The sequence below is a fragment of the Salvelinus sp. IW2-2015 genome, linkage group LG6.1, assembly GCF_002910315.2.
Source record: "Salvelinus sp. IW2-2015 linkage group LG6.1, ASM291031v2, whole genome shotgun sequence".
In the NCBI taxonomy this organism is placed as follows: Eukaryota; Metazoa; Chordata; class Actinopteri; order Salmoniformes; family Salmonidae; genus Salvelinus; species Salvelinus sp. IW2-2015.
Genome location: NC_036845.1, coordinates 13,389,985 through 13,414,139, shown reverse-complemented (window position 1 = coordinate 13,414,139; position 24,155 = coordinate 13,389,985). Strand labels below are relative to the sequence as shown.

Below are 24,155 nucleotides of genomic sequence, written 5' to 3'. Positions count from 1 at the left end.
TTTGGAATTGCTCCCAAGGATGAACCAGACTTGTGGAGGTCTACAATTTTTTTTCTGAGGTCTTGGCTGATTTATTTAGATTTTCCCATGATGTCAATCAAAGAGACACTGAGTTTGAAGGTAGGCCTTGAAATACATCCACAGGTACACCTCCAATGGACTCAAATGATGTCAATTAGCCTGTCAGAAGCTTCTAAAGCCATGACATCATTTGGAATTTTCCAAGCCTTTTAAAGGCACAGTCAACTTAGTGTATGCAAACTTCTGACCCACTGGTGTTGGGATACAGTGAATTATAAGTGAAATAATCTGTCTGTAAACAATTGTTGGAAAAATTACTTGTTTCATGCACAAAGTAGTTGTCCTAACTGACTTGCCAAACCTAGTTTGTTAACAAGAAATTTATGGAGTGGTTGAAAAACAAGTTTTAATGACTCCAAGCTAAGTGTATGTAAACTTCTGACTTCAACTGTAAGTACAGTATATTGATGAGAAGAAGTTGGAGTGTGAGGTGGAATAGTATATGACTGGCGTTGATACAAGCAGCTTCGTTTAAGGCCAAAAAAACACAGTGAGAAAAGGCAGGGAACTGTTCATCAATCTAAATAGGAAAATACATTTATTGATACGCACATGCCTCTGGTATCATGCTGCCTTTTGTATTTGTGACAATGTTTGCATTGATATCAATAATTGCGATGACGGAATGATTCCTCACTTGCTTTAAATATATTCGTGTCGCACTAGTATTTGGACAGCTTTCACTGCCATGGTTATCTCCACCCCTTCCTTCTAGTAGCTCTTCAACTTTTTCTTGAGTTCAGTGACTGATTTCCTCACCGCCCCAAAATCCCAGCYTGGTTTAGTGGAAGTGGCAGGCAAATCTTCAGAGACAGGCTTACAATGTTCCTTGTACGTCTGAAGGAAATAGATGTGATATGTTGTGTGTGTGTGTGTGAGCTGTTCCAACTCATCTTCTCTCATCCACAGCTTACCCACCTCCTGCTCCGGTCGCTTCAGGAGCAGGTCAGCCCGACTCACTTCAGCCTTGTCCTGGGCTCTGATCGACTCCTTCACCTCATGGGCACCTTCTCTCAATGGAGTGGATCATCTCCAGCTAAACATCCTCTCACTGTCCTCCGCTGCTGCCTGTGCAGAGCTCTTGAGTGACGCCATAGCTTCTCTGAGCCGTTCTATCTCCCATGTCTTCGCTCTTCTCTTCAGTTGGAATGTTTCCCACCGTATTTTCACCCGAATCTCTTTCACACTCCTTTCTGCTGCAGCTGAGACTGTATCATGGCTTTTATGTTCATCTACGCAGATAACAGAAACACTGCTGTTCTTTGCAGTACTCGTCCAGCAGTTTGTTATGACGAGAGCAGACCTTCTCCTGCAGTTTTGGCAAGGCTTTGACTAGCGTGTACATCTTAGATGCAGAAGATTCATAGTGATGCTGGAGGGCAGTCCTACAGTAGACTGGCCATACACACCAGACAGGAAATATCCGCTTTTCCGTTTTCTCCCCGAGCAGAGCATATCTCCGGGTCTAGCATAAAAGAAAACACTTTGGAATTCTCCGTTCAGTTTCTCCACCATATCAGCCAGGATGGTATTTCTGTTTAGAAAAGTCCTTAGGGATAAAGGTCAGTCTGCACTGGGGGCTGCTGTAGACCACCTTCTCATCATCCTGATCCCAGTAGCGCTCAATACAGTCCTTACAGTAGCTTTGTCCCCAGGCAGTTGTCACTGGATCTTTCAGTAGATCCAGACCTGATCGGACAGGAGAATTGGACCTTCTCTACTGAAACATTAGCAGCTGCCGTTTTGATACAGACTGATAGCTAGGTAGACAGGCTGAGCTGAAATATTTGTATGAAGGTAAAGAAATAGATACCAATTCAGAGTGTGGAAGGACAAAAGAGAGTTGAATGTTGCGTGCCGTCTTAGAGAGAAAATGAATGTCTGAGTACCTTTTCTGAAACCCTCTTTCAGTGATTTTGAGTTTATGGAGCCCGATCACAAGCTGGTGAATTGTGATTGCGGATCAAAGTACATGAGAGAGGTCTTATATGTAAGGGCTGTTATGCTAACTGTTATGTACAGTAGAACTGTAATCACATTGGTTGCACACATCATATTTAATTATGTGTGTGAAATGTCAATGTGATCGGAAATATGAGGCAAATGCCAAGCTGGACCTGGATGCCTGACAACTACATCTGCTTGACTCAACCGTTCAGTGGCTGACATAGCTGAGAAAATAGCACCTCCCAGCCCCTTGATAAACTCCATGCTGAAGTTTACTTTCATTCACATTTGTTATACATAGCACTCAACGTTACCCTCTCCCTTCCCTCAAACACGCAATCATTCTGGTATTTTGCACAATTTATCACTTTACCTTGGAATGCTCAGTCTTGACGATGAAACTCTCATGATGTTCTAAAATTGGGTACTTTTTTATTGTTTTCAATATCAGGGACATTTGAAACACTCTGTGGACAATAAAGTTGTTGTATTATGTTCAGTAAGCTCCAGCCTAAACCCACTGTCTGTGTTCCCCAGGAGAGTGTGTGCTCCAGCCTAAACCCCCTGATTGTGTTCCCCAGGAGAGTGTGTGCTCCAGCCTAAACCCCCTGATGTGTGTTCCCCAGAGAGGTGTGTGCTCCAGCCTAAACCCCTGTCTGTGTTCCCAGGAGAGTGTGTGCTCCAGCCTAAACCCTGCTTGTGTTCCCCAGGAGAGTGTGTGCCCAGCCTAAACCCACTGTCTGTGTTCCCAGGAGAGTGTGTGCTCCAGCCTAAACCCACTGTCTGTGCTTTCCTCAGAGAGTGTGTGCTCCAGCCTAAACCCACTGTCTGTGTTCCCCAGGAGAGTGTGTGCTCCAGCCTAAACCCACTGTCTGTGTTCCACAGGAGAGTGTGTGCTCCAGCCTAAACCCACTGTCTGTATTCCCCAGGAGAGTGTGTGCTCCAGATGGCTGTGTTGGTGAGGAAGAAGCTAACTGCCAAGGAGGGGGGCGGATGGCTGTCTGGCACTCTCTTCTGTACCCACTTCAGAGTGGCCTTTGTGCCTCAGGACAGCCCCAAACCTGACGTGAGTACTGGACTAGCTCTGAGTATGGAYTGTTGAAGGACAGCTCACCTGSTATCRTAGTAGGAAAGTAGTAATGATGCCSTATTATTGCTAGAAGAAGGCTTGTGGGCGTAATCATCATCATCACAATCAACAACATCATATAGAACGTTTTCAGACCATCCATTCATTGGTGTAAAAAATCCTGATCAAACAAACGGACCTATATTTGTACCATCCCTCTAACCCTCCGTATGTAGGACAACGCAGACCCTGTTCTCCTGGGGGATCATGACGTGGCCCTGGCCTCCATTGAGAAGGTTGTAGCTGGTAAGGCTTCTACAACTACTAGGCTGTAGTGCTCCCAAAATCCTTTGTTCTATGAGAGGCACGAGATGTACTTGTAAAAAAAAATCTGATGAATGATATAAATAATAAACAGTGGTAATATCCTAAACCCAATTCAAGACTCGGCTTGACACAGGAAGCTGTAGCTATGAACCATCAGTGGTGTACTGTGTTCTGTGTACGTGGGTTTTGACTGTAAGATGGTTGTGTAACCTCTGTGCTGCAGTGGGCCCATCCCGGACCAAGCTGGTGACGGCTAGCTCCTCTCTGAAGTTCACTCCTGAGGAGCTGGTGTTGTACTGCCGGGACCTGCGTGTTCTCTGCTTCCTCTTCGACCGCCTCACCCCCGACACACAGGCTGTGGAGGTAGTGTGTGTGTGTGTCTGTGCGTGTGTATGTGTCTGCGTGTGTGTGTGTGTGTGTGTGTGTGCATGCGTGTGCATTCGGAAAGTATTCAGACCCCTTGACTTTTTCCACATTTTGTTACGTTACAGCCTTATTCTAAAATTKATTAAATTATTTTTTCCCTCATCAATCTACACACAATACCCCATAATGACAAAGCAAAAACAGGTTTTTAAAATGGAAATTTTACATTAACATTTACATAAGTATTCAGACCCTTTACTTTGTTGAAGCACCTTTGGCAGCGATTACAGCCTTGGGTCTTCTTGGGTATGATGCTACAAGCTTGGCACACCTGTATTTGGGGAGTTTCCACACATAGCCTGGCTTCCACACATAGCCTACAAGCCACTGATACAGACTGTTCGAACGTCTAGGTTTTATAAAGTCTAAAAAATCCATGTAATATAGCCTACACCTTCACAATAAATCCATGTATGTCCTTATGTTAAGTCCTGATCTGGCTCTGCCATATGGCTGTGGGCTACACTAGTTCGTTTAGCAGACAAGATTTGCTTAGAATTCCGTGCCATTATTTTATATTATTTTATAGAATAAAATTGAACAAAGCTGAGTAGAAAGGATATTTTTTCACATAACGATTTGAGGAACTGCGCACATGTGGCTATTCTGTGTTGAGCAGTTAACAAAGAAATAGGTACTCCTATATGCCTAATTTAGAGTTATTCATTTAACTTTAGTTTTTCTACAAATGTTGGGCTATATGTTTAGATTTTTTATTAATTGTAAGGCTGCATGACTCGACTCTAATGATGATTTGAAAAAAGTTGCTTGAAAGGCATGTTTAAAAAAAGTTTTTTACCACTTTTTCTCCCCAATTTCGTGGTATCCAATTGGTAGTTACAGTCTTGTCTCATCGCTGCAACTCCCGTACGGACTCGGAAGAGGCGAAGGTCGAGAGTTGTGCGTCCTCCGAAACACAACCCAACCAAGCCACACTGCTTCTTGACACAATGCCCACTTAACCCGGAAGCCAGTTGCACCAATGTGTCGGAGGAAACACCGTACACCTGGCGACCGTGTCAGCGTGCACTGCGCCCGGCCCGCCACAGGAGTTGCTAGTGTTCGATGGGACAAGGACATCCCTGCCGGCCAAACCCTCCCCTTACCCGGACGACGCTGGGCCAATTGTGCGCCGCCCCATGGGTCTCCCAGTCACGGCCGGCTGCGACAGAGCCTGGACTCGAACCCTCAATCTCTAGTGGCACAGCTAGCACTGCGATGCAGTGCCTTGAAACCATTGCACCATTCGGGAGGCCCCTTTGCTTTGTTTTATGAGCAGGTTGTACACACTCCATCAGTCTCTCATTCAATTTGACAAACACTTGATAATGCCTAGAATTTCCCGGCAGCATCCCCTTTGTGTGGCCTTAATGCCCCCTAACAAAATCCATGCCTTTTGCAGCCAGTGGCCGTTGTGCGCTTGGGCTAAATAAACTCAGCAAAAAAAGAAACATCCCTTTTTCAGGACCCTGCCCTTCAAAGATAATTTGTAAAAATCCAAATAACTTCTTAGATCTTCATTGTAAAGGGTTTAAACACTGTTTCACATGCCTGACTAACCGGTGTCTGTATGTAGCCTCGCAACTTTTATAGCCTCGCTACTGTATATAGCCTCGCTACTGTTTTTCACTGTCTTTTTACTGTTGCTTTTATTTCAATATTGGTTAGAGCCTGTAAGTAAGCATTTTACTATAAGGTTGTATTCGGAGCACGTGACAAATAAACTTTGATTTGATTTGTTCAATGAACCATAAACAATTAATGAACATGCACCTGTGGAACGGTCGTTAAGACACTAACAGCTTACAGACGGTAGGCAATTAAGGTCACAGTTATGAAAATGTAGGACACTAAAAAGGCCTTTCTACTGACTCTGAAAAACACCGAAAGAAAGATGCCAAGGGTCCCTGCTCATCTGCGTGAACGTGCCTTAGGCATACTGCAAGGATGCATAGATCCCAAATGAATACAACCAGTAGCATCAAAAATACGTTTTTACGCAATGAGGCTGATGCAACAGATCAGAACGTTTAGCTTAAAATGTTGATAAACTATTAGGATATTTATTCACATTATAAGTATGTAATGCTTTTATTATAAAGGTGCATTTTTATGGTGAAAATTATCTTCCCCAAACTTGAAACTCACGCACTGCTTATACCTGCCAGTTAGGCTCTATGCCCCTTGTAAAGCGGATTAATCTGCTTAATTTTAAGAAGTTATTTGGCACAAACCTTATCAAAACATATAGGCCTATGGGCTAGGTTACATGAGGTGTGTGACTATGATTTGAAAAAGTTGCAAAAAAAGGCTTTGTTTCTTGTCTTAAGCTGGGCATCATTCACAAGTGATAATATATAATTCACAAATGATAGGCTAATATTGTCACCCATCAGACTATTCTTGATTTTAGTCTTGTCTTTACATATATGTGGGACATTTGTTTTGATTTAGAATGGACCATTATCATGCACCTGTCTCGAAACAGTGGCAGGGGAAAAAATAAATGTAATCTATGCACTTAAATAGTGAAGGGAGCAGCTTTTTCTGTAGTTAATTTTCATGCCAGTTAGGTAGGCTATACTCCTGTTGTAAAGAGAAGCAATGTGCTTAATATTAGGAAAGTTGAGAAATAAATATAGTAGGCCTAGCCTATAAAAAGCTGATGGAATCCTCCTCTTTTTAATAGAGGTCATCAACCTGTTTTCTCACGCAATTGCATAAACATAAGCTCATAGGCTCTCATGAAGTGTTTGATTATATTTTCGATTACATTTGCATTGACGTCAGAGTGATTAGAGGGACAATAGAGTGCTGAGTAGCAGGCAGTTAGCAAGTTTGGGAKCATCAGAGGTTGGAGAAACCCATTTACCGTGACTAAAGGGTCACGTGGAATTTGACTGACTGCCTTCATGACYYGTGACAGCCGGTGTGGCAGTAATACGGTCACCRTAACAGCCCTACTCTGGAGAAGGTTTTCATCAAGGATCTCTCTATACTTTGCTCCGTTCACCTTTCCCTCGATCCTGACAAGTCTCCCAGTCCCTGCCGCTGAAAAACATCTCCACAGCATGATGCTGCCACCACCATGCTTCACCGTAGGGATGGTGCCAGGTTTCCTCCAGACGTGASGCTTGGCATTTAGACCAAAGAGTTAGTTTAATCAAAACARAGARTCTTCATTCTCATGGTCTGAGAGTCCTTTCGGTGACTTTTGGCCRACTCCAAGGGGCTGTCATGTGCTTTTTACTGAGAAGTGGCTTCCRTYTGGCCACTCTACCATAAAGGCCTGATTGGTTGAGTGCTGCAGAGATRGTTGTCCTTCTGGAMGGTTCTCCCATCTCCACAGAGGAACTCTGGAGCTCTGTCAGAGTGACCATCGGCTTCTTGGTCACCTCCCTGACCAAGGCCCTTCTCCCCCGATTGCTCAGTTTGGCTGGGCAGCCAGCTCTAGGAAGAGTCTTGGTGCTTCCAAACTTTTTCCATTTAAGAATGATGGAGYCCACTGTGTTCTTGGGGCCCTTCAATGCTGCAGAAATGTTTTGCTACTTTTCCCCAGATCTGTGCMTCGACACAATCCTGTCTCAGAGCTCTTCGAACAATTCCTTCGACCTCATGGCTTGGTTTTTGCTCTGACATGCACTGTAAACTGTTGGACCTTATATAGACAGGTGTGTGCCTTTCCAAATCATGTCCAATCAATAGAATTTACCACAGGTGGACTCCAATCAAGTTGTAGAAACATCTCAAGGATGATCAATAGAAACAGGATGCACCTAAGCTCAATTTCGAGTCTCATAGCAAAGGGTCTGAATACTTGTCTAAATAAGGTTTTTAAAACATTTTTTAAATATAAATTTGCCTTTGTCATTATGAAGTAGTCTGTGTGTACTGTAGATTGATGAGGAAAAACATTTTCATCCATTTTAGAATAAGGCTGTAACGTAACAAAATGTGTAAAAAGTCAAGGGGTCTGAATACTKTCCAAATGCACTGTACTCTATGTCAGCATGTGTGTGTGTATATTTTAGTATACGAGTCCTTGTGATTAAATACAAAATGACCTTTAAAGCACATTTATAATAATTACCATGTAGCATGCCCAGCGTCTCCTTATTTGAAGGTTGACTTCAGAGGGTTGTGATTTGAGTCAAATGGCTATTAGAGAAACTGATGTGTCTGCTAGGTCATTGTGATCATGCATACAGGGTCTCCCTCTATGTTGAAAGCTGATGCACTTTGTCATGCTGATCAGCAGAGTCTTGTTGTTCCTCCTCAGATAACGTACACCATTGCCAAGACCTACCAGCCTYTGAAGCCAGGGACTGTCCTCTCCTTCCAGAACGCAGCCCTGGGGAGTGTTGGTGAGTCACACACACGCTGGAATACTTTATTAAAAAAGTCACATTGAAGAGAGTACATTCTGAGTACAAATAACTGAAGTATTTTAAAGGTCATACAGATACTTGGAATAATTTCTTCATGAGTCATTCATACACCCGCACACAAACAAATACACACACACACACACACACATCTATTTTTGTCCGAAGGGTTATGGGGCTGAAAATAATTGCTATTGCAGGCAGGCCCTTGATAAGATCTCAAGCTTACAGGTATTCTCTCTGGCTCTCAAAGATCCCCCCCCAAAATAAAGAACATACAGTTTTTTATACAGTGCACTGAAGCTCTTCACATATTGAAAGCATTAGAGGGGTTTGTTAGACAGACAAGTTAGAAACTGTATTACTGTATTTCTTTTGTATTACATGGTAAAAAGGTTGGACCTTTTATGTCATCAAACATTAAAAAGAATATATGATATATATATATATCTCAACTGAAAGTTACAGGTGCAGACACAAAATATAAAACATGTAGCTGCCAACTAAGAAGTCACTTGGTTTTCACCATTACAGTGAATATCTGACTGGACAGAACATACTGTATACAGAAACATGAGCCACTACTATACACCATGCTAATATGTAATGCTATTCAATGCTACGGTACACTACACTGGCCAGGATACATCCAGCTAGCTCTCAGGCAGCTCTAATGTTAAGCTATCTGAAACATCACCCTGCTGAACCCTGTCAAAGGTTCAAGTGTGGTCAGGATGTGTTCAGTTCAGGTCTATACACCAAACAACTGCAAACWCCTGACCTACAACCATTCTATTCTAGCTGAATAGAATAGCATTAAAGATACACTATACAGAAATCGCTCAGCCCTTTCCTGGTTGCTAAAATTCTAATAGTTCCCCTAATTTCAATTAATGTGACAAAACAAGCAAGTATCGGGGCGAGAATAATGTACCATGTAAACCGCTGTGAAATATATTTTCCATAACCAAAAATATAGTTATTTCAGCTGTTTGAAGCTGGTGTACAAAACCGAAAGTAAAAGACGCAAAAACTAAACTTAAGAACGGGAACCATAGAAATCTACCGTTTCTTACACTTGCTTTTAATGAGAATGACAGATCTATAACACACATTTCTATGTGAATTTCATCGGGTTGCCCAAAAAGTTACATAATGCAGCTTTAAACGGGATATTAAATTGTATTAATAGTGATACACATCAAATCAGCATAACCAATGTTTCAGTGTGTCAAGGAAAGCTTCTCTCAAGGAAAGCTACATTTCTCCACCACCCCCTYTCTCTTCCCCCCCAGAGATGAAGCAGCTTCTAAGCAACCGTAGGCGTGACGCCCAGATGAACTGGTTTGATAGTTTGTCGGACTGGGAGCAGGAGCTAGAGAGGACCGGGGCTTGCAGCTGGAGGGTCAGCTCTGTCAATGACCGCTTTGAGATGTCCACCAGGTAGCCTATACACCCACCATCTGACGCTTCCTGGTGGTTAACCTGTTTGGAACTTTATTAGTGGAAAATATCAAATACATGATATAGTTGCCCACTCTGGTCCTGTTAGTGTTGGGTTGGAACAGAAGCCTGCGCACACTGTGYACCTGGTGTATAKTCRGTGTCCTAGCCCAAATGTCCATTAAACTTGCAATGGTTAATGTCATTTTTTCCTATTTCATGTCAGTCTGCCCAAGTTCAACGTGGTCCCTCAGAAAGTTCTGGACACTGAGCTGAAGAAGACCTTTGCCCACTTCAACGAGGGACGCATTCCTGTAAGTAGAACTCTACCACTCATCAATATCAGTCATTCCTGAAAGTAGAACTCCACCACTCATCATATGACCCCACAATATCAGTCATGTCAGAAAACGCAGTTAAAATCTCATGCCCTGGTCACTAAGAACTCATCCAGGGATTTCAGAACATATCCAAAAACCATTACTATTGTGACCACGTTGTGTCTAAATCTGTGTGACTGTTGTCGTCCAGCGCTGGTGTTGGCGACATCCTCGGGGCAGTGACCTGCTACGGATGGCCAGCTTCCAGAACAACATCTACCATGAGAAGGATGACATCAGGTGTGTGTGCATGTTTGTGTTTGTGTGTGTGTGTGTGTGAGAGAGAGAGAGAGACAGAGGAAGATAGAGAGAGATAAACATAGTAATACTGTTGTTGTTAATTTTTATGCCAAAGGCAATTGCTTCACATCAGAATTTGTACGTCAAAACTAACCTGTAATCATGTACATGTTACCCGGCCATTCCTGAGATGGGACAGGTTAGCAGGCTATCGTTGAATGCTATTCCTTGTGCATGTCTGAGACAGTGCTTAGACTGGGGGCAAAGACAGTTTACTAGCCCTGGGCTATGGTTACAAAGTAATGGAATGTGACATGTCTAATCACAGAGAATAATGCTAAGGGGTCCCTGTCTGTCTGTCCTATGGGGTGTTACTGTAGGAACCTGGAGTTGATCCTGTTTGGGGGCCAGTCTCTATGTGTGGTGGTGGAGCTGGGAGACGAGATGCCTTCACCTACAGACATACAGCTGGCACACACCCGCCTACGGGCTCTGTGTCTGGGAGGTCAGTACAAACCATCTGCACCTTTTGGAAGGACAAGTGTATTAGTCTGTGTTTTAATGTACCTGACAAAGACCCACACTGGATAAAATGTTGGTCAAAATGTTGCTACAGTGCATTTAAACATAGGAGTGTATTCTGTTTTCGTTTCACATGATAGCCTGATAGACATTTGATTGGGGTTGCCAGTTTCATTGACAAGCCCTCCCCTTGCCTCTCCCGTGCCATCTTTTTTATTTGTTGACAAATTCATTCGCTTTAGCACAGGTTTTACACCGCATCTATGGAGGGGCACTCTAGCCCTGAGGGACAGTGGGCATGCAGATTTTATAGAGGACATAAAGTGGTGTTAATCTATTTCCATGTGCTTCCCATTACAATGCTACTGAGACAGAGATGGTAGGTTAGTAGAGATCACATCCAGATGACAAGACCCYAGACACCAATTTACCTCCTGAAATTACGGATTTGGATTCAATTGGATCCTCAATAAATCAATGTATACCCCCTCATATAAGCGTACACCAGTGGTGTAAAAATACTTTAAAGTACTACTCTATCTGGCAGTCTCACTAAACACAAATGCTTAATTTGTAAATTATGTTTGAGTGTTGAACTGTGCCCCTGGCTATCCATAAATAAAAAAACAAGAAAATCGTGTTGTCTGGTTTGCTTAATATAAGAAATGTTTAATGATTTATACTTTTACTTTTGATACTTAAGTACATTTCAAACCAAATACTTTTAGACTTTTACTCAAGTAGTATTTTACTGGGGGATTTTCACTTTTACTTGAGTCATTTTCTTTCAAGGTATCTTTACTTTTACGCAAGTATGAAAATTGGGTACTTTTCCCACCACTGGCATACACTACTCATTTAAAAAATAAAATAAAATGTATTTTTATTTCACCTTTATTTAACCAGGAAGGCCAGTTGAGAACAAGTTCTCATTTACAACTGCGACCTGGTCAAGATAAAGCAAAGCAGTGCGACAAAAACAACAACACAGAGTTACACATAAACAAATGTACAGTCAATAACACAATAGAAAAATCTATGTACAGTGTGTGCAAATTTAGAATATTAGGGAGGTAAGGCAATAAATAGGCCACAGAGGTGAAATAATTACAATTTAGCATTAACTCTGGAGTGATAGATGATGATGTGCAAGTAGAGATACTGGGGTGCAAAAGAGCAAAAAGATAACAATATGGGGATGAAGTAGTTGGGTGTGCTATTTACAGATTGGCTGTGTACAGGTACAGTGATCGGTAAGCTGCTCTGACAGCTGATGCTTAAAGTTAGAGAGTCTCCAGCTTCAGTGCTTTTTGCAATTCGTTCCTGTCATTGGCAGCAGAGAACTGGAAGGAAAGGCGACCAAATGAGGTGTTGGCTTTGGGATGACCAGTGAAATATACCTGCTGGAGCGTGTGCTACGGGTGGGTGTTGCTATGGTGACCAGTGAGCTGAGATAAGGCGGGGCTTTACCTAGAAAAGACTTATAGATGACCTGGATCCAGTGGGTTTGGCGACGAATATGTAGCGATATGCGAATTTTACGATATGTGAGCACCATGTGATGGTGGCGTGTTTTTCCTGACGCTTCTTCCTGTAATGCTGTGAGAAGTCAAAAAAGCTATGAGAGACTGTTTATGTAGACTAAGAGACAACTAGTTTCCTAGACAACACCCTCTCTGTTGTGCTGATGTGGAGTTCACATTGTCAAGGCAGGGCACACCACAGGTCACTGACTCCCATGGCTCACACATTGCCAACACAATGCTCACATTGTTTGGTTTATTGTGTGATACCTCTACACAAGGCTGAGGGATTTGGATCGACAACAACCACACAAATCTATGGGCCTCACTCATCATGTTTGAACTACGTTAACCTTTAAGACTTAAACAATATGTTTTCAGAAGATATTTATTTACAACCAAACTCATTTGATATGTAGCGCTATGGATCTTATTTAAAATTTCAGGTGCAATAGTATATCCTAAAACTTGTCAAATCCCCACTGTAATTTATGTACAATAAGGCTCCTTCGACAAAAACACGAACAAGGTTGCTTTGTCTTCTGTGTTGGTCCACAGACATCTCCACATCTGTGTCTGTGCCAGATGACAAATGGCTGTCTACGCTGGAGAGCACTCATTGGCTGGACTACACCAGGTGAGAGGTCCTGATTGGCTTCTCATCAAAGCAATAAATCATCTGTAATAAATGTGCCGGGCCTACATTGATTTGGTCGATTTGTTTATGTCTACCTAGTAATGCTAGTGAATAGCCTGTAGTTCAATGTTGATGTAGTATGAATGTACCATTATAGCACATTAGCCTAGCCCTGGTTGAATATGTGGCTTTACTGTGTTACATTAGATGTAAGCAGATTTGGAATGCTCCAACATACTGTTACAGAACATACCTTTAGCATGAGGCTATAATAGTCCCACACACATGGATGTTGAATGTAGCTCTCATATATTCAATAAGTGTGGGAGCTTGTTATATCTACACAGTAGACCAAGACCTAGTGCATAGCTTTTTTACAGGCTTACACACGTGGATGTTGAAGCGTCTATGTGCTGAAACTAGCTAGAACTGATAGTAGCATAGCGTTAGCCTGATTCGCATGCTGCTCTGCTCCCACCCCAGGTGCTGTCTGAGGAAAGCTGCTGAGGTGGCCTGCCTGCTCCGTGGAGGTCACCTGACCGTGGTGCTTCAAGGTGAGTCCCGTGATGAGGGCTAAGCAGTACCGAATATTCAATCCGTTCATTTATTATTCACGCTGCGTCCCTCATTAAAGCGGCATTAGGGCTTACCCTGAAGGAGACTCGTACTTTAGAAGCACTACTCTACCAGGACACTAATACAGCAGGTGGTAAGTCTATTGTKCCTGGTGAGATTGTGTTATGATTGTGTGCCATATTGTCATGCTGACTGGCTCACTTAGTTGTGGAAGTTTACTGTAGTGTGTTGGAAGTTCAAGGTTGGTGCCAGTCTGACTGTTTCTGTTTTAGCCAGCTTGTGATTGTCTTGCCACACAAGGCAAGGACGTAACGAACTAGCGATGTTGAACATAAATAGTCTGGCACCCAGGCTGGAGCCCACAGCCTTGGAGAGATAAGTGAGTGTAATACAACAGTCTATAATGAGAGAGAACAGTATTATGGCAAAGCTGCAGACGTTCTTGACTAAGTACAACTATGTTCATACATTATTATTACATGACTCCATGTACTGACACATATAATTGGTCTGTGAGAGTCAGTCCTAGTCTGTTGATACCTAAGGTAGCTACCACAGACTGAAAAGTCAACAGAACTCTGTGTCACATGAATAATGGCTGCTACTGCTCTGTGATTTTCCCTTCCCCCATATGAGTTGTGTTGCCTGGCCAGCCTCAAGTGGGCTTTTTGGAGAAGAGGGTTGCATATCACCCCCCTAAAACCACAGAGCTGACAGTGTCCTGAACACAAGTAAATGACTGGAGAAATGACCCAATGGTATTTTCAGACAGGCCCAGCCAACACTCCCTCCTGCCTGTGGTTAGAAAAAACCTGCCAACCAGATGTGGGTATTTGGGAGAAGTTCTATTCTTGTCCACAGGGGGACACGTTTTGTGAGAATGAAAGGGCTGTTGTGAGACTGTGGCATTTGGATTGTCATGTTGTGTTGTTTTTTTATACACTTATCTTATCCTTTGATATCTGAGCCCTGAATATGTGTTCTGTTACTGTATTCAGTTACAAATGACTACTGATGGTCTATTTCCTCCTGTTGTGTGCAGAGGCGGAAGACCGGGACATGACCTGTGTGGTGTCCAGTCTGGTCCAGGTGATGTGTGACCCCCACTGCAGGACCAGGGTGGGCTTCCAGGGTCTGGTGCAGAAGGAGTGGGTGATGGCCGGACACCGCTTCCTCAGCCGCATCAACTACCACAGGGACAGCGACAAGGAAGAGGTGAGAGGATAAGCTGTCACCTATCAGTTAACTCACCTATCAGTGGTCATGGAGGAAAAAACTATTTGCATTAGGACACAGTGTTTAATGCCAGTCATTTGTCTGTGGTGATCTTTCTCCCATCTTTCTTAACCCTGTGTTTTGTCCCCACTAGGCACCAGTGTTCCTGCTCTTCCTGGACTGTGTGTGGCAGCTATGGGTCCAGTACCCGTCCCGCTTCCAGCTGACAGGGGACTTCCTGCTGGCCCTCCATGACAGCTTCCACCTGCCCCTCTTCAGCAGTTTTCTGGCCAACTGCCACAGGGAGAGGTGCAAACGCTCACAGGTAGGCCACTGTTCAGCAACACCACCGCTAATGCTGAAGCTGTAGTACTAGACAAGATACACTGTAGGTATGCTACCCTAGGCTAACATGGAAAAAGTTGGAAATACCTGTATCAAAGTTTGAAAGTCGTAAATTCTGTAAACCATCTTAGATTAAAGCGGTTGATTTGCGAGGCGAGTCCAYGTCATTTTCAATCCCACACATGCATCAGCTCAGATTGTCTTCAACGATAACTCTTGAATGAGCTCAGATTGAATCAGACGAATCACTGTTCTCTCACCTCTTCTTCCTCCATCCMTTCCTGTCTCTCCCAGAACCTATCCCAGAGTTACACTCCAGTGAACGGCTGGAGAGACGTGGTACCCAGGGGCTCCTTCCCGGACTCCTCAGACCCCCCTCTGCCCCCTGTGTGGGACTGGGCTCTGCAGTACAGCAGCCAGAGACGGGAACGTTTCACCCAGCCAGTGTCTATGCCCGCCCTGCCACAAGCCCTATTCAACGGCAACCTCAACACCAACCCTGAGGCACACAGGGTAGGAGAGAGAGGATGTTGTTATGGGGTATACAGCCAGGCGCTAGGAGTGTGAAAAGCACAATATAAATGCAAATCATGCATTTGATCATGCATGTTTGAGTGCTTGCTATTTTAATGAGCTCTTGTCTTACAAAAGCCACCCCGCTCTCACACACACACACACACACACACACACACACACACACACACACAACACACACACACACACACACACACAACACACACACACACACACACACACACACACACACACACACACACCAAATATTAATGGCCATGATGAGGAAGAGCACAAGCCCACTGCACCTCCGTGTGGTAGGTCTCAGTATTGCAACATGCTTAATTATATATTTCTTTTAACCTTTATTTAACTAGGCAAGTCAGTAAGAACAAATCTTATTTACAGTGACGGCCTAAGAACAGTGGGTTAACTCCCTGTTCAGGCAGTACGACAGATTTTTACCTTGTCAGCTCGGGGTTTGATCCAGCTAGCTTCGGTTACTGCCCAACGCTCTAACCATTTAGCTACCTGCCGCCCTTAAGGTACATAAGGGATATTTAACGTATTAATCTCCATCTATCTCTTCCTCCCTATTTCTCTCTTCTCTCCCTCCCCTCCTCAGCTGAGTGACAGTTGTCACCAGGCTCTGTGTTCCTGCTCTCCAGGGGCTCCTTCTCCTGCTCTGCTAACCTCCTGCCCTGGCGCAGCGGAGGGGGCTCAGGCGTCTACCGGAAGAGCCACCGGAGAGGGGGGTCCTCCTCAGAGAACCTGCCGGGCCTGGAGAGGCTTCTGAAGGCCTGGGCCCTCACAGAGCTCCCCCAGGGCCACACCACCACCATAGCCGGTCTCCAGGTGCCCCTGGACCCCTATGAGCCTCTGCTGCCCTTGCTCCTGGGGCCCTGCTTAGGTGTGTGGAGAGACTGCTACCTCCGTGGGGCTCTTCATGCTCAGGTACATAGGGAAGGAGGATCATTCTCACTATTATACAGAGCCTAAAACACTGTTGCCATGGGGATGTTTATAATAGCCTACTCTACTGGTATGTGGGTGGGAGATCAAAATGAACTTTGAACTCTGTATCTGAAAAAGGATTTCAACTAGAGGTATTGCATAAAAAATGTAGTAAGAAATTGAAATTAATATTTTTATTCAACTGAATAGTTGATGCAACGTTGTACTGGACAAGCTTCTAATTTTTGCTGGTCACATCAGAAACTACAATTAGTTCCTCATGGATGGCTGTAGTCATGATGGTGTTATAAACTAACAGAAAACCTGGCCATGTTGTGCCCTCAGGCTTTCTCCCACCCCATCTCCTCATCCACCCAGCACCCAGTGGAACAGCTAGCCTGGGAGGTCCAGCAGCTTAGAGACAAGCTGGCTTTGGCCTCCAGCCCCACTAACACAGTCCCAGCCAAGACACAGGAGCCCCGTCGGACAGACTCCAACCTCAACCAGAACACCAACAACAGCACCTTCCTCTTCCCAGCCTGCAGACCGCCTGGGCCGGTTGTCTCCAGAACCACGCCCCCTATCTTGAACCTCCAACCCAGGGTTCCTCCAGCTTCCCCTGCCCCTCTATCTAGACCTGGCCCCAGAGACAGCAGCAAGCACACATTCCTATTTGGCCACCCATCCTCTTCAGAGGCCCGTCCAGACCAGCGTTACTTCCCCGCGCCCAATAATAATGCCAAGCTGCCCAAGAGCAACGGTCCTTCACTGGGTTCCTGAGCTCTGGGTGTCCGCTGTAAGTTAGCACAAATGGTACAAACTGTTCCCCCTGGCTCAGAACTCTAGAACCTATACACACCCTCCAAGACTCGATTTCCTTCCCCGACACATGATGTCTGGGTGGAACCTGATGTGATTTTCCTGTCAAGGCCTGTTTGAGGGGCTTTGAGGCCATAACAAGACGAGGAGAGTCATGTACTGAGCAGGGAGGAGAGACTAAACTGCAGTAATAATGCATTGAGCAGTGCAAAGCACAAATAGTATTTGAAATGTTTCTGAAAGATTRTTTTACTTGTAACAAATTGTCTGTTTTACTGAATATGACACCCAAACTGATGGTCTGGTCAGCATTCCCTAAGAACGTATTGGTGTTTCTAAAAGCAGCAAGCTATTACCCAAAATGAATAAGGGCTGATGATGATTGATGAGCTAATGACATGAGAGCACAAATAATGAGCCGTTGGCTGAAATATGGAATCAAATACTTCTATTGATCAGACTTCAGCTGTTTTTAGAATCATGATTTCAACTGAGTGACAACCTTCATTCTTGACCAGACAGCTATAATAGGACTGTTGTCCTGACTCTTCGGCCCTTTTGAGTGACAATGACCCCCAATTCCAAAACCAACTCAGCCTTGAGAGGAAAAATACAGAGAGCTGTTCACCAAGTAAACACTAGGGACAGACATTGGCGTCACAAAAAAACATGCAGTTTTAACTCCAGGCATTTTGTCCAGTAAATTTGATCTGTAATTTAGGCCACTGGAGCTATTTTGATACTGTTCCCATATCTTTATACTTGCATGCATGCTAGTAGTGAACAATGAGAGGCATAAGCTGAGTTGTATGACTCTGTATCATAACCCTGTTATTCAGAATATGGCCATGGTCAGTTAATATTGCTGTAAGTGTGCATGATTGAGGTAAAAGTGCTATTATTCTTATGGTCTGTGCATCTCTATTGAGAGTTCTAAGTATTATTGACCAACTTTGGTTGCGTATGAATTTCAGAATATTTAACGATACATTTTTAAGTGGTCGTGACCAAGATGAGTATTACTCTTTTTTTTCCCCTTATGGTGTCATTGTGCAAACCATAAGTTCTGATGGTTCATATTTATAATTCACTTTTATTTGGTTCTTCTAGATGTAGCTTTTTTAAGGWAAGCTACTTTTTTTCCCCCAATAGTGTATTTTTTCATTACTTGTCCTGACTGCTAGTTTCGTATGCAGCTAGCATTCAGGTCAAGGACTTCTAAATGCGTCCTTTCATTCAAAGCCCAGTGAGCTATTGGGACTGGGCTACTCAGTCCAGACAGATTGTTGTTTGTATGATGTGGATATTAAGCAGCAAATACACTGGCATGATTTCCATATACTGTAACACTCTTCAGACTACAGGGATGTACTGTATGTTTATACWAAACTAGCATTTCCATACAGAGAAGTACTTGTATTGTGTGACATCGGATGAAAGRGTTTCTGGCTGGCATACAATGTATTTCTCACTGAAATGTCTCGTTATGTTTATTATGAAATATAAAGGCTGAAGGTGGTAATGTATATGACTTACATTGGTGTACATCACTCTTGTATTACCTACAGTCATTCCTATGCCTCAGTACGAGAGCATTTTGAATTATTCAATGGCTGTAAATATTCATTTTTGAATATCACAGCACACTGTTTGATATCAGTTACTGAATATCAGGTTGTTTGAGTTTTTGGATTTGATGCCAGTACTTTTGCGCTTGTCTTCCATGGAAAAAACACACGGTCATCACATTCCCTAATGGTATTGGCTATACAAAGAGAAAATGAAAGTCCTTTTCTGCATGCAAACCTACTTCCATACACTATTATATATTTAAATGTTTTGGTACGAATGACACAATGATTTGCCAGATGTACATATTTTTTGTATCAGCATGTTAGGATCCTGATTAATAAACTATTATAAGTTCATAAAATCTTTGCTTTCAAGTTTCAAAGTTTATACGCCACGTGCACATGATACAACAGGTGTAAAACAGTACAGTTAAATTCTTACCTTGAGAGCTCTTTCCAACAATGCAATGAAAGTAATATACAGTAGATCATGGAATAGAAAAATAAAAATAAGAATAAAAACCTCAAGAACTATGACGAGAGCTAAAGAACACGAGAATGCTAGTATTTACAGTATTTACCTTATTCAATGTGCAGGGGAACTGGAGTGGTTGAGGTGTGTTTACATGAAAAGTGACTGGTAGGATAGACATGTAAACAGGAGTAATAGTGACCAGTAAGGAGGTAAGGCAATAAATAGGCCAATAGTGGCGAAGTAATTACAATTTAGCAATTTACACTAGAGTGATATATGTGCAGATTAGGATGTGAAAGTAGAAATTCTGGTGTGCAAAAGAGCAGAAAAACAAAAACAAATATGGGGATGAGGTAGGTAGTTGGTTGGATGGGCTATTTACAGATGGGCTGTACAGCTGCAGCGATCGGTAAGCTGCTCTGACAGCTGATGCTTAAAGTTAGTGAGGGAGATATAGGTCTCCAACTTCAGTGATTTTTGCAATTCGTTTCAGTCATCAGTCATTTGAGAACTGGAAGGAAAGGCGGCCAAAGTAGGTGTTGGCTTTGGGGGATGACCAGTTAGCCATTAAGCCTTATGGCCAGGGGATAGAAGCTGTTTAGGACTCTCTTAGTCTGAGCCATGAAGCACCTGTACCGCCTGCCAGACGGAGCATGGAAAACAGTCCATGTCTCAGGTGGCTGTAGTCTTTGGCAATTATTCAGGCCGTTCTCAGATACCGCCTGGCATGTGCGTCTTGGATGGATGGGAGCTCGCCGCCAGTGATGCGCTGAGCTGGCCGCACCACTCTCTGTAGGGCCTTCCAGTTGCAGGCAGTGATACAGTCAGGATGCTCTCAATGGTGCAGCTGTAAAAGTTTGAGGGGCCATGTCAAATCGKTTAAGCCTTCTGAGGGAGAAGAGGTGTTGCTGACCATGTTATGTCCTTAGTGATGTGGACACAGAGGAAATTGAAGCTCTTGACCCTCTTCACTGCGGCCACGTCAATGTGGATGGGGGTGTGCACGATCAGCTCCTTGGTCTTGCTGACGTTGAGGGAGAGGTTGTTGTCCTGGCACCACCCTGCCAGTTCTCTGACGATCTCCCTGTAGGCTGTCTCATTGCTGTTGATGATCAGGCCTACCATCTTCATGTCGTCAGCAAACTTGATGATAGAGTTGGTTGTGTGTGGCCACACAGTCGTGGGTAAACAGGCAGTACAGGAAGGGGGCTAAGCACACACGTGGGGTCCCACATGTTGAGGGTCAGCGTGGCAGAGGTATTTTTGCCTACTCTCACCACCTGGGGTCAGCCCGTCAGGAAGTCCAGGATCCAGTTGAAGAGGGAGGTGTTCATTCCCAGGGTCCCGAGCTTGATAACGAGCTTGGAGGGCACTATGGTGTGAACGCTGAGCTGTAGTCGATGAACAGCATTCTCACAAGTATTCCTCTAGTCCAGGTGGGAGGGCTGTGTGGAGTGCAATTGAGATTGCCCTTGTCTGTAGATCTGTTTGGGCGGTATGCAAATTGGAGCGCGTCTGGGATGATGGAGGTGAGATGTGCCATGACCAGCCTTTCAAAACACWTCATGATTACAGATGTTAGTGCTACAGGGCAGTAGTCATTGTGGAAGTTAACCTCAGAGTTCTTGGGAACAGGAATGATGTTGTTCACCTTGAGACATGTAGGGATTACAGACTGGAGAGGTTGAACATGACCATGAAGATGCCTGCCAGCTGGTCTGCGCATGCTCTGAGAACGCGCCCTGGAATACCGTCTGGCCCTGTGGCCTTGCGAGTGTTGACCAGATTAAAAACCTTACATCAGCCCCGGAGAGCATGAGACCCCGCCATCCCAATCCTCTGGGCCCTGTGTTATTTTTGTCAAAGTGTGCATACAATGCATTGAGTTCGTCTGGTAGAGAGGCACCATTGGATAGATCACGGCTAGGTCTACCTTTGTAGTCTGTAATGGACTGTAKCCCCTGCCACATGCGTCAGAGCCGGTGCTATAGGATTCCACCTTGTTCCTATATTGTCCTTTTGCCTGTTTGATGACTCTGCAGAGGTCGTAGTGGGACTTCATGTACACATTTGTGTCCTTAGTCGTAGCCTCTGGGTTGGCTGCGATAGCCCTGTGTGCGGTAACTCTGTCCTTTAATTTAGCGCATACCTCTGTGTTAATCCAGGGCTTTTGATTGGGGAAGCAGCCTTGCTTTTGCTGTGTCTGTGTGTGTTTGTGTTTGTGTCGGCCATGTCTACAGGCAGAAGTACGCCCCTGCTAGTGAACTGATCCTCTGGCAACCAAATCATAAAATCTAATATTTGTCACATGCGCCGAATACTACAGGTGTAGAAGGTACCGTGAAATGATTACTTACGAACCCTTAACCAACGATGCAGATTTGAGCTAAATAAACGAAAGGAAAAATAGTAACACAAAATAACAATAACTAGGATATATACAAGATGTACTAGTACCAAGTCAATGTGCAAGGGTATGGGTTAGTCAAGGTAATTGAGGTAATATGTACATGCAGGTAGAATAATAAACAGAGTAACAGCAGCATGTGATGAGTGTGAATGTATGTGTGTGTGTGGTGTCAATATGCATGTGTAGTTACAGTCCAGTGAGTGTACAATGAGCCTGTGCAAGAGTGAGTGCAAAATAATTATAATAAATAATAAAACAAGGGGGTCAACGCAAATAATCTGCGTAGCCTTTTGATTAACTGTTCAGCAGCCATATGGCTTGGGGATAGAAGCTGTTAACAAGCTTTTTGGTCCAAGACTTGGCGCTCCGGTACCGGAAGCCGTGCGGTAGCAGAGAGAACAGTCTATGACTTGGGTGGTTGGAGTCTTTAAACATTTTTAGGGCCTTCGTCTGACACCGCCTGGTATAGAGGTTCTGGATGGCTGGAAGCTCGGCCCCAGTGATGTACTGGGCCATACGCACTACCCTCTGTAGCGCCTTGCGGTCGGATGCCAAGCATTGATGCAACCAGTCAGGATCCTCTTGATGGTGCAGCTGTAGAACATTTTGAGGATCTGAGGTCCCATGCCAAATCTTTTCAGTCTCCTGCGGGGGAATATGTGTTGGTGTGTTTGGACCATGATAGGTTCTTAGTGATGTAGACACCAAGGAACGTGAAGCCATCAACCCGCTCCACTACAGCCCAGTCGATGTGAATGGGGGCGTGCTCTGCCCTTCTTTTCCTGTAGTCTATGATCAGCTCCTTTGTCTTGTTGACATTGAGGGCGAGGTTGTTGTCGTGGCACCACACTGCCAAGTCTCTGACCTCCTCCCAGTTAGATGGTTGTCTTGAAACTCCAGGCTAATCGGCAGGGGATCTCAGAGCAGCAGTGGACCCCAGAGATGCATCTGTACAGGCCCACCTCTGTGTGGACACGTCCTGGCAGCCATCAACCACTGCTCTGCTGCCTTGTGGGTTAGTCTGGTACGACAAATGCTAGGGGAGCACACCCTGAGAGAAAAGTAGCGTGCTGGCGGTGAGCGGTAGGTGGACACCGACAGTCTGGGGATCCGGCAGCCTCCTGCAGCTGTGGAAGATGCCGGACATCCTGGGTTTTCCTCCTTGCCACTGGAATTCACCTATCTACAGTGAAGTAGTGCTGTTGGGGATTGCGCACCATCAGTGGCACTTTAAATAACTTCCTTTGCGCAGATATCCACTTCTGACCTCGGTGAAGTCATCAACCGGAAACCGGACTGAAGTCTGGTGGCATGGGGTGTCTGGTGACAGGGGCAGGAGTGAATGCACCGGGATCCCTTAATCAGACCTCTGTACGCCAGCGGCACAGGACTATTATGGTCGCCAACAGTTAGGACTTGAGTGGCAGCTGCTCTTGGCAGACCCCTGTGTGACTGAGCAGCCCTATTTAGGAGCCACACTGCTCACCCCAGCTGGGGAGAGGCCTAGAAATGCTGGTCTAAAAATTGCCCCCTCGCTCCATCCTGGATAGGCTACCGCACCTATCGGGAGTTCCACTCAGCAGTCAAAAAATGCTAATGAAAAAAATTCCCCTGAAACTGGCGACATGGAACATCAAAACTCTTTTGGACACTGATGATAATAGCGATAGACCCTATCGGAGAACAGCTTTGATTGGTGCAGAACTAAGGCGCTAGCATTTCGCTACACTCGCATTAACATCTGCTAACCATGTGTATGTGACAAATACAATTATTGATTTGATTTGACATCATTGACACCCGAGACCAGGTTCCTGGATGAAGGTTCCCTGAAAGAGGAGGGAGAAGGCTACACCTTCTTTTGGAAAGGTTACCCTCCGGGTGGACAACATCAGCATGGTGTGGGACTGGCAATTAAGAACAGCCTTTTACCCAGCCTCACCGAAACATATGTCTCTCCATATCCCCCCTAGCCAAGATGTGTTTTGCTACTCCTCTCAGTGCATAAGCACCAACGTTACCATCTTAAAATGAGTCAAAGGACTGCTTCTACCAGTCACTACTTGAGGCCATTCACCACATCCCCAGGAATGACAAAATCTTTCTGGTGGGTAACTTCAACGCTAGGGTGGGACAGAACAACAGGATATGGAGTGGAGTACTGGGTAGGCATGGTGTTGGCCAGGTCAATGAGAACGGCATGAGACTGCTAACTATGTGCAGAGCACGATCTCATTTTCACTAACACCTTGATCCAGCAGAAGAACAAATAAAACATCATGGATGCACGCACGCTC

General features: G+C 44.4%; 1 protein-coding gene across 1 annotated transcript in view; it reads left to right on the top strand.

Moving 5' to 3' along the window:
• LOC111965128 (myotubularin-related protein 11-like) overlaps positions 1 to 19,329 on the top strand; it is a 31,032-nt gene extending 11,703 nt beyond the window's left edge. Inside the window, exons 3-17 of the mRNA XM_070444008.1 lie at positions 2,958 to 3,094; positions 3,334 to 3,403; positions 3,648 to 3,787; positions 8,130 to 8,214; positions 9,531 to 9,678; positions 9,905 to 9,992; positions 10,210 to 10,298; positions 10,679 to 10,803; positions 12,902 to 12,980; positions 13,464 to 13,534; positions 14,599 to 14,771; positions 14,926 to 15,096; positions 15,411 to 15,648; positions 16,276 to 16,583; positions 16,929 to 19,329. Of these exons, the coding sequence (XP_070300109.1) occupies positions 2,958 to 3,094; positions 3,334 to 3,403; positions 3,648 to 3,787; positions 8,130 to 8,214; positions 9,531 to 9,678; positions 9,905 to 9,992; positions 10,210 to 10,298; positions 10,679 to 10,803; positions 12,902 to 12,980; positions 13,464 to 13,534; positions 14,599 to 14,771; positions 14,926 to 15,096; positions 15,411 to 15,648; positions 16,276 to 16,583; positions 16,929 to 17,363 (2,357 nt within the window). The 3' untranslated portion in view covers positions 17,364 to 19,329. The remainder of the gene's footprint in view (positions 1 to 2,957; positions 3,095 to 3,333; positions 3,404 to 3,647; positions 3,788 to 8,129; positions 8,215 to 9,530; positions 9,679 to 9,904; positions 9,993 to 10,209; positions 10,299 to 10,678; positions 10,804 to 12,901; positions 12,981 to 13,463; positions 13,535 to 14,598; positions 14,772 to 14,925; positions 15,097 to 15,410; positions 15,649 to 16,275; positions 16,584 to 16,928) is intronic.
• The last annotated feature ends 4,826 nt before the right edge of the window (positions 19,330 to 24,155 follow it).